The sequence below is a fragment of the Sinocyclocheilus rhinocerous genome, unplaced genomic scaffold (genome assembly GCF_001515625.1).
Source record: "Sinocyclocheilus rhinocerous isolate Xijiao unplaced genomic scaffold, SAMN03320098_v1.1 scaffold994, whole genome shotgun sequence".
In the NCBI taxonomy this organism is placed as follows: domain Eukaryota; kingdom Metazoa; phylum Chordata; class Actinopteri; order Cypriniformes; family Cyprinidae; genus Sinocyclocheilus; species Sinocyclocheilus rhinocerous.
This window is the reverse complement of record NW_015655381.1, coordinates 250,492-264,295: the sequence shown is the minus strand read 5'-3', so window position 1 is coordinate 264,295 and position 13,804 is coordinate 250,492. Positions and strand designations below refer to the sequence as shown.

Genomic DNA, 13,804 nt, shown 5'->3' with positions numbered 1-13,804 from the left:
CTGCGCAATTTACTAGGCAAATACTGCTCAAAACATACGTAAACATCTCCAGAGACAAAAAAACGGAAGGCTTTCTGCCTCAGAGGTATTGCTTTGAAAGAACATCAAAACATATGAATGCATTCATATTTATGCGCTACAAACCCAAGGGTCCCTCTGAAGGGGAGGGAAAGAGAGAGAACAAGATTTCAAAATGGTAACAGTAACAAAGGGTGTATACAGCCAAAACAGAACAGGCCCAATCTAAAAGATGGCGGTTGTTTCTTTGATGTTTCGGGATGAGGTCATATATTAAAGATGATTTGAAGGTAATATTGAAGAGTCACTTACTCAACATAATACACCCCGTACACTGGATCATCAATCTTCTCCCAGCCTGTGGGCAGCTCTGGAAAAGGAGCAAAACAGAAGACATTTTCAGCTCATTATAACTAATTTAATAAGGTTTTTATCAAGTCCTTTGTAAAATTACGTCTTGACTTTTCGACTAATTAAAATTCAGGAGGTTTCAAACTAACAAGCTAGACATATTAAATCTATAATGACCATGTTGAGCATATTATATAATTATCATGCAAACTGCATCATTTATCTTTTTTTTTTAAACATTTATACAACTGCATTAAAGAGTGCTTGATTCTGATTGGTTGCCAGATGTTCTAAGTTGCTGGATATTGTCATACCACTTTACTAATCACTGATTCAGTCTACCACAGCAAAAGAAAGAAAGAAAAAAAAAACAGAAAAATTTTTTTTTTTTCTTTGCATGTCAAATAACAGAATAAAAACATCCCCTACTGTTAAAGTGATGCTTTTCAGTCTGTAACAGAGCCTTGAGTGACTCATTCGAACTAGTAATGACAGCTTGATGCTGAATCAGTGTTCTACACACAAAAGCGTTAAAGGCTTAAAACACTAAAAATGTTTAAGATAAACACATGTACATGAGTTAACCACGGTATAAAGCAGATTAATTTATAAACAGAGCTCAGACTTTTTGAAAAGTAATGCACACTCTGCTTGCTGTGGCAGCACTACCACCATTTTCAATAGTTCAACAGTCTGTCATATCAATTCTTTCGGACAGACGGGATGATTCCCATCTCAAAGTAATAAACTTTTACGTTATCGTAAACACTGCTACAATATCCAAGGAATTCCATTTTAATTGAGACATGATCAGACTAGAGATGCAGAATACGCTATAACAGTATAAAGTTTGTGTCTGTCATTTATCTCCAAAGACACAACTCTCTGACAAATCCTCCTTGTGATATTTACATAAACATCAGACATGTTCCCCAGCATTTCCAAATCTATTGACCTGGCAAACAACAAAAATACGAACCGCTCTGAATATTTTAGGCAAAGGTTGACAAGTGTACAAAAACAACAGAAGATATTCATTGATTTGATTGTGACACTGTAAAGGCGAAAAAGATACACAACATGTCTTCTCTAGAATAATAGAATAATCATGAAAGGCTCAGGTTTGACACTGAAATGTGCTTTTATGCATATGAAAATATTGCTTTCTTTACCATGGCTATGCCTGTTTAGGCAGATGTTGTATTAGCATAGTGCCTGCAGCACACAGGAACTTCATCACAACACCTCCCACAGAGAAAACTTCGATATTGTGCTAGTTTCTAATTGGCCAATGAAAGCGGCACACATTTATAAATTTTTGTGAAAGCAAGAACTCGTTATCTCTCCCAAGCAGCAATAGCAAATTCGTCCCGACTCCTGTACCGTTCAAATGAATCTATAAATGTCATCCAAAACTAATTACTTACAAATAACAATCTACTGGTGAACGATTCTCTCAGCAGTTTCTGTCTCATATATCTTCACCCTTCCTGATCTTTCAAGAGTTTAACATAATTAATCAACCAGTGATTTTGTCAGGTAAAATTCACACCACAGGATTTGCCATGGGTATCTGCAGGATTTTTAAGATCAGATTTAAGATTTTTTAAGACCTGCACAAATAAAATTAATACCGTATGAGCGGGGTAGGGCAATGTCTATGGTAACATATTAATCTGTTAAATAACTGTAAAAAGCATGATTTACAGTTCAGATAAAGGTTTTTACATAAACAAAGAGTTTTATAAAATGATAAACTTCACATTTCAGCCTTTAAACAATTTTTAAGAAAATAGATTAGTGTCAAACCTGTCTGTTATATTAATTTAAACAATTATTATCAATTGTTATATTAAATTGAGCATATTATATAATTATCATGCAAACTGCATCATTTATCTTTTTTTTTTAAACATTTATACAACTGCATTAAAGAGTGCTTGATTCTGATTGGTTGCCAGATGTTCTAAGTTGCTGGATATTGTCATACCACTTTACTAATCACTGATTCAGTCTACCACAGCAAAAGAAAGAAAGAAAAAAAAAACAGAAAAATTTTTTTTTTTTCTTTGCATGTCAAATAACAGAATAAAAACATCCCCTACTGTTAAAGTGATGCTTTTCAGTCTGTAACAGAGCCTTGAGTGACTCATTCGAACTAGTAATGACAGCTTGATGCTGAATCAGTGTTCTACACACAAAAGCGTTAAAGGCTTAAAACACTAAAAATGTTTAAGATAAACACATGTACATGAGTTAACCACGGTATAAAGCAGATTAATTTATAAACAGAGCTCAGACTTTTTGAAAAGTAATGCACACTCTGCTTGCTGTGGCAGCACTACCACCATTTTCAATAGTTCAACAGTCTGTCATATCAATTCTTTCGGACAGACGGGATGATTCCCATCTCAAAGTAATAAACTTTTACGTTATCGTAAACACTGCTACAATATCCAAGGAATTCCATTTTAATTGAGACATGATCAGACTAGAGATGCAGAATACGCTATAACAGTATAAAGTTTGTGTCTGTCATTTATCTCCAAAGACACAACTCTCTGACAAATCCTCCTTGTGATATTTACATAAACATCAGACATGTTCCCCAGCATTTCCAAATCTATTGACCTGGCAAACAACAAAAATACGAACCGCTCTGAATATTTTAGGCAAAGGTTGACAAGTGTACAAAAACAACAGAAGATATTCATTGATTTGATTGTGACACTGTAAAGGCGAAAAAGATACACAACATGTCTTCTCTAGAATAATAGAATAATCATGAAAGGCTCAGGTTTGACACTGAAATGTGCTTTTATGCATATGAAAATATTGCTTTCTTTACCATGGCTATGCCTGTTTAGGCAGATGTTGTATTAGCATAGTGCCTGCAGCACACAGGAACTTCATCACAACACCTCCCACAGAGAAAACTTCGATATTGTGCTAGTTTCTAATTGGCCAATGAAAGCGGCACACATTTATAAATTTTTGTGAAAGCAAGAACTCGTTATCTCTCCCAAGCAGCAATAGCAAATTCGTCCCGACTCCTGTACCGTTCAAATGAATCTATAAATGTCATCCAAAACTAATTACTTACAAATAACAATCTACTGGTGAACGATTCTCTCAGCAGTTTCTGTCTCATATATCTTCACCCTTCCTGATCTTTCAAGAGTTTAACATAATTAATCAACCAGTGATTTTGTCAGGTAAAATTCACACCACAGGATTTGCCATGGGTATCTGCAGGATTTTTAAGATCAGATTTAAGATTTTTTAAGACCTGCACAAATAAAATTAATACCGTATGAGCGGGGTAGGGCAATGTCTATGGTAACATATTAATCTGTTAAATAACTGTAAAAAGCATGATTTACAGTTCAGATAAAGGTTTTTACATAAACAAAGAGTTTTATAAAATGATAAACTTCACATTTCAGCCTTTAAACAATTTTTAAGAAAATAGATTAGTGTCAAACCTGTCTGTTATATTAATTTAAACAATTATTATCAATTATTATATTAAATAAATAACATACAGTAAAAATATATTTTACTGTCTTAAATGTTTAGATTTTTATAATGCATTAGCTTCTTGTCGATCCATCAGTTCACATTTACAACTCTGTTGTTTTTTTTTGCATTTTTTGCATTTATCTGAATAAAGACAGCAGAAGGGCTTATTGAAACCGCAAATTCATTCTCTGTTAACAGGTGCCGCTTTCGAAGCAGCAGAAATATAGCGGTTTCCCAGGTAATGGCAGTTCATAGAATAGCGCAGCAAATGTATAACAGACAAGCTGTCACAAAATCCTTGCTATGCTTGATAAAGGTGAAGTGTGTAATTTTTTAGATGTTAAAATAATTGGCTGGGGGGGGAAATGCCTAAAAATCCCTATAGCTAAGTCATTTGTAGGTTGATTTACCCAAAAGTGTAAACACTGTAATTCTGTGGAGCTTACCAAACATTAGTTGCATCGCAGATGATACATACTATATACATTATACAATGTAGTTTTCATCCAGCATTTAAGTCAGAATCATCTGGGAATATATTTTTATTTTTAAATCTTCAGTAACTCAATACTACACTCACATACTACAAAATGAATCGTGCATACTCAGAAAAGTATGTAACTTAAGACACACCTATTGAACTGTTAGCAGCAGATTGCATAGCAACACGGGCTCAACCAATGGCAGTGTCTGAGGGCGGGATTATGTGTTTGTCTGACCAATAGCAGCAAGAGGGAGTATTTGGTGAAACCTGTTTAAACTATTATTTTTGCAACTATTAATTGCTAACACTTTACAATAAAGTCCTATTACTTAATATTAGTTAATGTTTTAACTAACGTTTACTAACAATGAGCAATATATTTGTTTATTAATCTTCTGTAACGTTAGGTAATAAAAATTAATGTTAGTTCCATGTTTGGTCCATTAAATAATAATAACAGATAACTTCAATTTGATTTTAATAATATATTAGTAAATGCTGCAATTAACATCAACTAAGATTATTAAATGCTTTAGAAGTATTTTAAATTATTAGTTTATGTTAACTAATCAAGTTTAGTGGTCGGAATATAAGACGACCGCGTTTTTTCAGATGTATTTCCAAGAAAAAATAAAGTCTTATATTCGGGACAATATGGTAAATTTTAGTGAAGCTGAACTCTCCTCCTGTCCGTATTCAATTCGCACGGACCGGAAGTCACGCAGAGAACACGCGATTATGCAGGTCACATGCACACTTCACAAGATCTCACAGCTGGATTCGACTAAGTTTGCAAGGTTTTTGAAATTAGATGTTCATTAGTCATTCAAAGATTTGTTTAAATGATATAAATGCGTATTTGCTGAATGCTGACGGCAAACGAGAAAGTATTATAATGTTTGCCTTTCTATTACTAACAATATAAAAGCAATCGTTATAATACTTTTTTGTATACATTTTAATTCATTTGTTTAACAGTTCTATCTGATAATTAGACAGACTTCTGTCCATGGACAGAACTGTTAACGACGACAGTGAACAAGAGGGAGAATGTGAGTTTCAGGCTTTGAGAGAAAACATCTGGTTCCAAAGCAGCACAGATGGATTGATCTACTCCAAAAAACATGCTGGTTGTGTGTCTATGGGGTTTTTTCCCTGTGGAATAGTGGCCTACCTAGCTCATTGTCCAGTTCCTCTGTATGTACCCCTTCTTCTCGAGAGGGTGTAAAAGGGGAGCAGGTGTGCACAAAGTGGGGTGAGAAAAAGAGAGGAAGGGTGTCAGAGAGAGACAAAGAGGGTTAGTTAATAAAAAAACCAAAATTACAGCTCAACGCTTTATAATTATGCCACCATATTATATACACAGTTGAAATTATTATTTTCAAATCATAAAATGCAAAAAGGTTCAAGGGAGTTATTTGTTTTTATGTGAGGAGATTCAATATAATCCAGACCCTCCTTATAGCATTATAGCAGCTGCCTTAGTCAATTTGTCACAAGGTGAGAGTGGCTGTTATAGCTATGACAGCTCAAGCGCGCCATCTACAGGCTCTCATGAGATCACAATGGATGACTTGAGGGCTTGAGCATAAACTGTTATTTACAGGTTTGAAACTGTATTTGCTATGGTGACACAGATATTATTTTACATTGTAGATTTACAACACTAAAAGCTTATTTATGCCCAATGCCACAAAAACTCTAATGAACAAGCGTTATGAATGCATGTAATTAAAAACACACCATGAAACTGATATTTGCACAAGCAAACAGGACAAAAACTCAACCACATTTTCATACCATCATCTTCACATTCCTCCAGGGGTTTCTGAGGTTTGTCCAGGCATCGGGGGTCTATCCAGGATGTTGTCTTTGTGTTGTGGCTAAGAATAGATGCAGAACACAGACAGTGAGGCATTGTTCTAAAAGATGCCTGCAGAACAACATCCTGTGGTCTCTCTTCTGCATCCCAGCAGGCAGGAAAACATATACTAAAGATACCGCAATGTTTGATACTTCCTGTCTTGATATCTGAAAAACTGCCAGTAGCAATATAACTTAAAATAAGAAACACACTGTAACCCCAGGTATTTATAGTGCAGTCTGAGTCTATACATAAAAATAGTAGAAGTGTGATCTGCAAACAAATGATCTTACAACTTTTCTTAGATCTGCTTTCACTTCTGTATGGAGGCCCAAATGTGACAAACATTTGAGAAATTACAAAAAAAAAACTAAACCACAAATCAACTTGTTCAACATCAACAAGCAATTATCTATGTTGAAAAAAAAAACATACAAATTATAATAAAAATGTTAAAAAAAAATACAGTTATTCAAATTCATGAGAATGAAGTGATTTGATTTTTGCATTTTCAATTTCTCTATTTGATTTATTGCCCTATTTTCAATTTCCATACATTTACAATTACAGCCATATTTGCAATTACTTTAATTTAGCAATAATTTGAATTAGTTTAAATACATTTTTAATTGAAACTTTTTTCTTATTTATTTTTAAACTGACTTCACATGTTTTTTTTATTATGTCAATATAACTATATGTCTTAAGCATGAAATATAAAAATAAAACCACTACTTGGTTTGAGTTTTTGCATTATTTATGCAGACATTCATGTATTTTTCAAATCTAAAAGCTTTTCATGGCCACTGTAAATGTCCGTCCAATAAAAGTATATAAACAGCAGTTAGTTCTTACTCGATAAAGTAGACCTCTCCGTTCTCAGTGTAGGCCATTTCCCAGTTTTCGGGCAGAGGCCCCAGAGGGTCCTCTTCCGTGGGATAGCCGGGGTGTGTGTGTGTATTCTGAGAGCTCTCCGTGGTTGACGCTGAGGTGTTGTTGAGCCCGTAGGGTAGAACGTGGTCACGGGCGAAGGGCTGCACGGAGGGGTGGTCGTCCGGTTCACTCGAGTCTCCTGCATGCACACAGAAGATTAGTACACAAATACAGACCCTCTGAGTTCAACATGAGGCTCTGGTTGAGAAATGCATCCTAAATGAATATGGCAATGTACTTTTACTAATGCTAATGGTTTGGAGATTGGCACCAGGCCCCCTCCCTCTCACTTCCTGTAAACTCTGGAGTGATCAAACACTATTCACACTCTACTATACACAAATACGCATACTGACACCAGGCTGTCTGACACTTTCCCACCCACACCAAAAAATAAATAAAAAATGAAATCACCAACATCCCCTCAAATCAATAAGAGTGTAAATAGTTAACACTTAACCTTCTTGAAGAGATGAGGAATCTAAACAAATCGACTGTCAACTACATTGCGTGGCATGCCTGACTGAATTAGCTGCTTTAATTCAAACCACTCTGCCAAATGAAAGGCGTGAACCTGTATGAATAGGACAGCTTATTGCCTTTTTAAATCAAGGGCTCTAGAATTAACTTGGATATTGAACATAACATGCAAAATAAAATATTATAATATAGCCAAATATACTCTTGAATAAAATACGCAACTACAGTCTGAAGTATGGATAGGAAAAACGTCATAATGCTTGCACAGACCAGCTTGTAGAATCAGGGGCAGGCAACTACTGGTATTTACATCCGTTTCAGGTGATTCATACACAAGTTAAACTAAAACAAGTTAACTTCTAAAATAAAACATTAAGCAGCACAACTGTTTTCAACATTGATAAAAATAACAAGAAATGTTTCTTAAGCATCAAATCAGCATATTAGAATGATTTCTGAAGGATCACGTGACACTGAAGACTGGAGTAATGTTGCTGATAATTCAGTTTTGCCATCACAGGAATAAATTACATTTTAAAATATATTAAAATAATAATTAAAAAAAACAGTTTATTTAATTGTAAACATATTTAACAATATTACTTATTTTAATGTATTTTTGATCAAATATATAGTGCAGATAAGAGACTTAAAAAAAAAAAAAAAAAAAAGATTTTGAACAATAGTGTGTATACATAATTCACTGTCACTGTGTTACTTCATGTTGACAAAGCACAAAAAGATTTTTAAAACAAGTTTGCACAAAAGCACTGCTTCCAAATATACTCCTACTTTTTAATCGCACAGCAAACATGACATTTAGAATGCTCAATGCTACTGTAGTTGAGCAGCTGTATTAACTGAACTTTAGATGTGTACACCTTCTACCTACTCAGATGAGGAAAATGTCTTTGGTGAAGTCTCAAACCCTTCTTTTAGCACAACGGTTGATTAACAGGTGAACAGGCGGTGCTTTATTGTTGTCCAGGACCCAACGGAATATATTTGCATTCATAATATAATGCAATGTGGACATTTGCATTGATCTTTTGCCATCTCTGAATGTGATTCGAGCAATAAAATCGCATCACAAAACTGTTGAAACCTGTAATTAGTGCTGTCCACTTTTTATTAGATTACAAAGATGTCAACACCTCTCATCAACCAGCAGCTACATCATGTGGCATTCTATTTCATAGACAGATGTCTTCTAAGAACACCACAAAACGCAAAACTCTCAATACTCTGATACAGAGTGTAAAAGTTGGCAGCGCATAACTGTTGGATCAATAAATAAAGACGAGAAGAGTCCATCTTGGTGCTTTCTAACACAAACAAAACCCTCTACCACAGCCAGATGGCGCTCTTTCCCCCTTCCTCCCTGAATCGTAATGGTGAAGGAAGAGGAAAGCAACAAAGAGGCATCACTCATCCCTTCTCCCATGTGCCAGACAGAAACGCAAACAAATCGGCTGGCTGCTGACCTGTGAAGCTACTGTTCATTTCAGGAACCTCATCATCATCCTCAGTCTCTGTAGGCACTATTCCAGCATTTTGCATCTCATTGTAGGACTTGGTGCGGCGTGGGGTTGACTGCTGGGAACCAGGAAGGCTGTCTTGCAGAGCATCGCCAGTAATCACTTTCCCACTAGGGGGCTGGCTGGGCGGCTTGGGTGTTCCATAATAGTTACCTAGGCAACAAGAGGATATTACCAGCATTCAGAACAGGAGGTTTAAAGGAAATGCAAGACATGATGATGTGGGGTTTTGAAAATGCTCTATTATGAAAATGACTGCTTGTCTTCATGAAGTTTATGCAAGGGAGATTATCAGTGTTGTCTGGACAATCAGGCAGTATTGTTTAAGGGTAATGGGAGTACACAATGAACAGAGCTGTCTGTCTGAAAGAAAAGTACTCCACATCATTAAATGAGAGCAATACATTTAGAATTCAGCCATGCCAAGCCGAGTGATAAACCTTAATATTAATTAAGAGATTAATTTTGACAAAACACATCAGCAGGACAGAGTAAAAATAAAGTAAAGATTTTAACTATTAACAAAAGTGTCATTTGTTACGTCTCTAATGGGTGAGAATTCACACATATATAGAGCACAGTGGGATCCAAAAGTCGGAGACCACATTGAAAATATCACATAAAAATATACTTTTAATGATTTTTTGTGTGAAAATAATTGCGAAAAAAAAAATATATACATATATATATACACACACACATACAATTATTAGATGATCAATGATTAATACTAAGAAAGTTAAAGAATTAAAAAAACATGTTACAATGTAAAATAAATGAGAGAAAGGAAAAATTGAAATCGCATCATATGACCCCTTTAAAGTTATCCACTATTTCTAGGTCACCCATTAAATAAGTAAATTTGTGACACTGATAATCTGAAAATATGTGATTAAAAATTTATTTTGAAATAAATAGTTTTAGAATAAACAAATGTAAAACAAAAAAATTATGAAATCAAATGTATGTACAATATGTACAAAAGGTCAGATTTTCACCTTATAGACCAGACGTACCATCCCATAATCCACAGCTATTGTGAGCTGTCATTGATCTAAGAGGACTGCCTTAGTTTATCATAACTAAACCTTTATAACATTTAGTATGATACAAAAGACAAATCCCAAGTTATGCAATGGATAAAAGTAACTACTGCATGTATTTATATGAGAAAAGCTTTAGAGTTTGATGTTTGTCTGCATGGAGGAAAAAAACACTCAAAACACTGTGTACACACACACACACACACACACACATATAACATTTTACTTTTTTAAACTATGACGGTGAAAAGAAAAAGTAACATTGTAAAATATAAATGTTTACCTTCGTAAGATCCAATCTCCAGCAGTGTCCCACTCTGTTCAAGCTTCAGAAACTCGTCCACTGACAAAAAATTATAATCTACTCCTGGCACCTCTCTGTCACGAGGGGAGCGGGTCGTACCTGTGATGAGCAAAAAATGACAGAGAACCCATAAGATACTGACAACATGAAACTGCTAATTTATACTTAAAACCACATATACACCATGTCTATGATTATCACCTACATCAGGGCCAACAACAACCACATGCTACAGTCTACAGGCTCCTGGAAGCCAATCGCTGAGTGTGAAATCAGTGTGAGAGAGCTTTGCACAGCTAAAAGTGAAGATGTTGTAACACCTTGATGATAATTGGTTGTAGGAGAGCAAAGTGTGGCTCCAACTAACTACATGTTAGATTAAAGCAGCTTTAGGGATCAAAGAGTCCATACAGCTGTTCTGCCTCCTCTATCACATTCCCTTATATACACCCCGTTTAGACCTTCTATTAAAATCAGTCTCAGGTGATCCAATCACAAATGGTCAGTGCTAAATTCAGGTGTAAAAAGGGTTCAAATACGTCCCAGACAACAGTAAAACAGGCCACTGACCTGTCAATCAACCATGCACTTAAACAAGGGCTTTAAATGATAAATGGAACTTTAAATCACGTGCCAAGACCTTCAAAATGTAGCTACTGTTTTTGTATTCATGTTGGTTTCATATGGTTTAAAAGCATATGACTTGCACCATTTTCAAAAAAAGTTTCAATTTAATGACTAAAAATATCACGTGGTGTAATCAGCAAATAAAAAAGTAATAACATATTTTCCTTACCCTTGAATACACGAGTGTACACATCTTAAAAACATATATATTTGAAATATTTTATTACGAATATCATGAATTAATTTATTAATATCATTGAGTTTTTGGGAAGTTGCAACAAGACATTTTACAACTAACTTACTGTATCTTTTCATAAGGTCAAATTAATAGATATTACAAAAAAAGAGGATCATGTCATTCACCTTAATACCAGGTGTAAACAAGGCCTCACGTATTTCCTTTTTTCCTTTCTTTCTCCACACATTCTATTAAAATGTACTCTGATAACCCAAGAGCATGTTTATTAGACACCATCATCGATCATATTATCATCCACACACACGACGCTCGTACAGATGTGAAGTGCATTTGCCCCTTGCGTTGTACCTGTAATCAATATCCCAGCTGTCATAAATCAAGTCTTATCAACACGACTGTATTTATTTGCACTTTGACACTGGGGTCTTCTGCAGCGATTCGCAATGCTGAAGGTTAAGAGGTGGCCTGGCAGTCACTGCATGTCTCACGCGCTCGTCCTCCTGCGTGCTGTATCTCCACATCACTTGATGGAGCTGATGAATAGCTGATATAAATAGCACCCAGCAATGGGAGATGCTCTTTGCCAGCCATCTTAGTGACACTGGTGATAAATCAAAGATGTGATGATAACTCCGTTTTCTCAACAACCTCTCAATGTAATATTCTCTTTGGTTTACAGGCCCTCTCGGTAGCGAATAGTGTAAAACACAAGCCCCAAAATGGATGCCCTGCAAAGCCTGTGTGTCACTTTTAATAGGACTCAGGTCTTTTTATCGGTTTTATTTTGATGTAAACATCTGTGAACGTGACTGGGGTCAGTAAGTTTTTTTTTTTTTTTAAAGGGGTCATATGATGCTTTTTTAAAGATCTTCTTTGGTGCACATTTGGGCCACATTATGCAAATATTTTCACATAGTGAGGTAGATATGTGGGGCGTGTTAGAACGAGCCGTTTTAGGCCGAACTAACTCTGATAAAGAATATCTCTTTGGTTTTGAGACTTTAGTCTTTGCAACTTCAGGGATCTTATCTATGCACAATCAGCTTGTACCACTCCAAAGAGAAAGGAAAACTTGAAATCGCATCATATGACCCCTTTAAGAAATAAATACTTTTATTCAGCAAGGATGCATTATAATTGATCAAAAGTGAAAGTGAAGACATTTATAATTTTACAAAAGATTTTTTAAACATTCTATTCATCAGAGAATTCTGAAAAAAAGTATTATGATTTCCACAACAATATTAAGCAGCACAATTGTTTTCAACACTGATAATAATAAGAAATGTTTCTTCAGCAGCAAATCAGCATATTAGAATGATTTCTGAAGGATCATGTGATACTGAAAGCTGGAGTAGTGATGCTGAAAATTCAAGCCTTGCAATCACAGGAATAATTACATTTTAAAATATATTCAAAAAGAAAACAGCTTCACAACATTTCATAATATTACTGTTTTTACTGTATTTTTGATCAAATAAATGCAGACTTGGTGAGTATAAGAGGCTTCAAAAACATTTTAAAAAATCGTAACGACCCCAAACTTTTGAATGATAGTGTATATGTTAATGCTAGCATTAATCTAACAAGTCTAATGCTTAAAATGTCAAATAATCTTGTCCAGATACATACCCTCAACTTGGGTCAAATGGTTCTATAAGTCTTGGAAACAACAATACTACAATATAGTCCCTTCTTTCCACTGACAAACAGATAATCCTGCTACTGTACATGCTATTGGCCAAGCCAGAAGTTGACAACTCGGGCTGCTCAAAGAAAAGAGCAATGTTTTGAAAGCAATACAGAAATGTGAATATAATTTTAAAAGAAGTCAACCAAGAAGCATCACACATCACCTTTATGCAATGACTCGATTAAGTATTAATGACAGATGATAGATGATACATTAGAAAAATCATAGATGATTCAGTTTCACCTTCACCTCACCATATGAATCATGCAATAAAACACCCTAGTTCTGCTCCTATGAACAATACATAGAAAGCAAAGCACTTTCATTTACACACTTTACACAACATGCACAAATATGAACCAATGTCACTCACTACTGCAAGTAGAAAAACATATCCACAAATATATAAATTAGGGATGGTAAGATTCACATATTTGCATCGGTGCATCGGCATAAAAGTTAAAAGTGCGATGCATTGATTTAAAAAAGTGTGCATTGGATACAAGTTGGCATTTGTATCGTGATGCATCATTTCTAACATGTATGCATCGGTAAAAAATGATTTATTTATATATAATTATTAGTAGATGCACAATACTTTTATTATTTACAAAGTAACCAATAATTTGTGACCAATATTTTATATGTAGATTGATTTATCTTCTCTAAACTGTTTCTCAAGTGCATTCTCTCACCACTCCCTGCTGCTACATGAATATGACACATCACAACACTACGAGTCCGAGGC

At 35.0% G+C, this 13,804-nt stretch overlaps 1 protein-coding gene across 1 annotated transcript in view; it reads right to left on the bottom strand.

Moving 5' to 3' along the window:
• The window catches only part of LOC107717964 (membrane-associated guanylate kinase, WW and PDZ domain-containing protein 1-like), a 145,338-nt gene that overhangs the window by 44,673 nt on the left and 86,861 nt on the right, over window positions 1-13,804 (bottom strand). The window contains exons 3-8 of the mRNA XM_016524873.1: window positions 10,517-10,636; window positions 9,137-9,343; window positions 7,095-7,311; window positions 6,176-6,258; window positions 5,550-5,585; window positions 331-388 (exon numbers count right to left, since the gene is read on the bottom strand). Of these exons, the coding sequence (XP_016380359.1) occupies window positions 331-388; window positions 5,550-5,585; window positions 6,176-6,258; window positions 7,095-7,311; window positions 9,137-9,343; window positions 10,517-10,636 (721 nt within the window). The remainder of the gene's footprint in view (window positions 1-330; window positions 389-5,549; window positions 5,586-6,175; window positions 6,259-7,094; window positions 7,312-9,136; window positions 9,344-10,516; window positions 10,637-13,804) is intronic.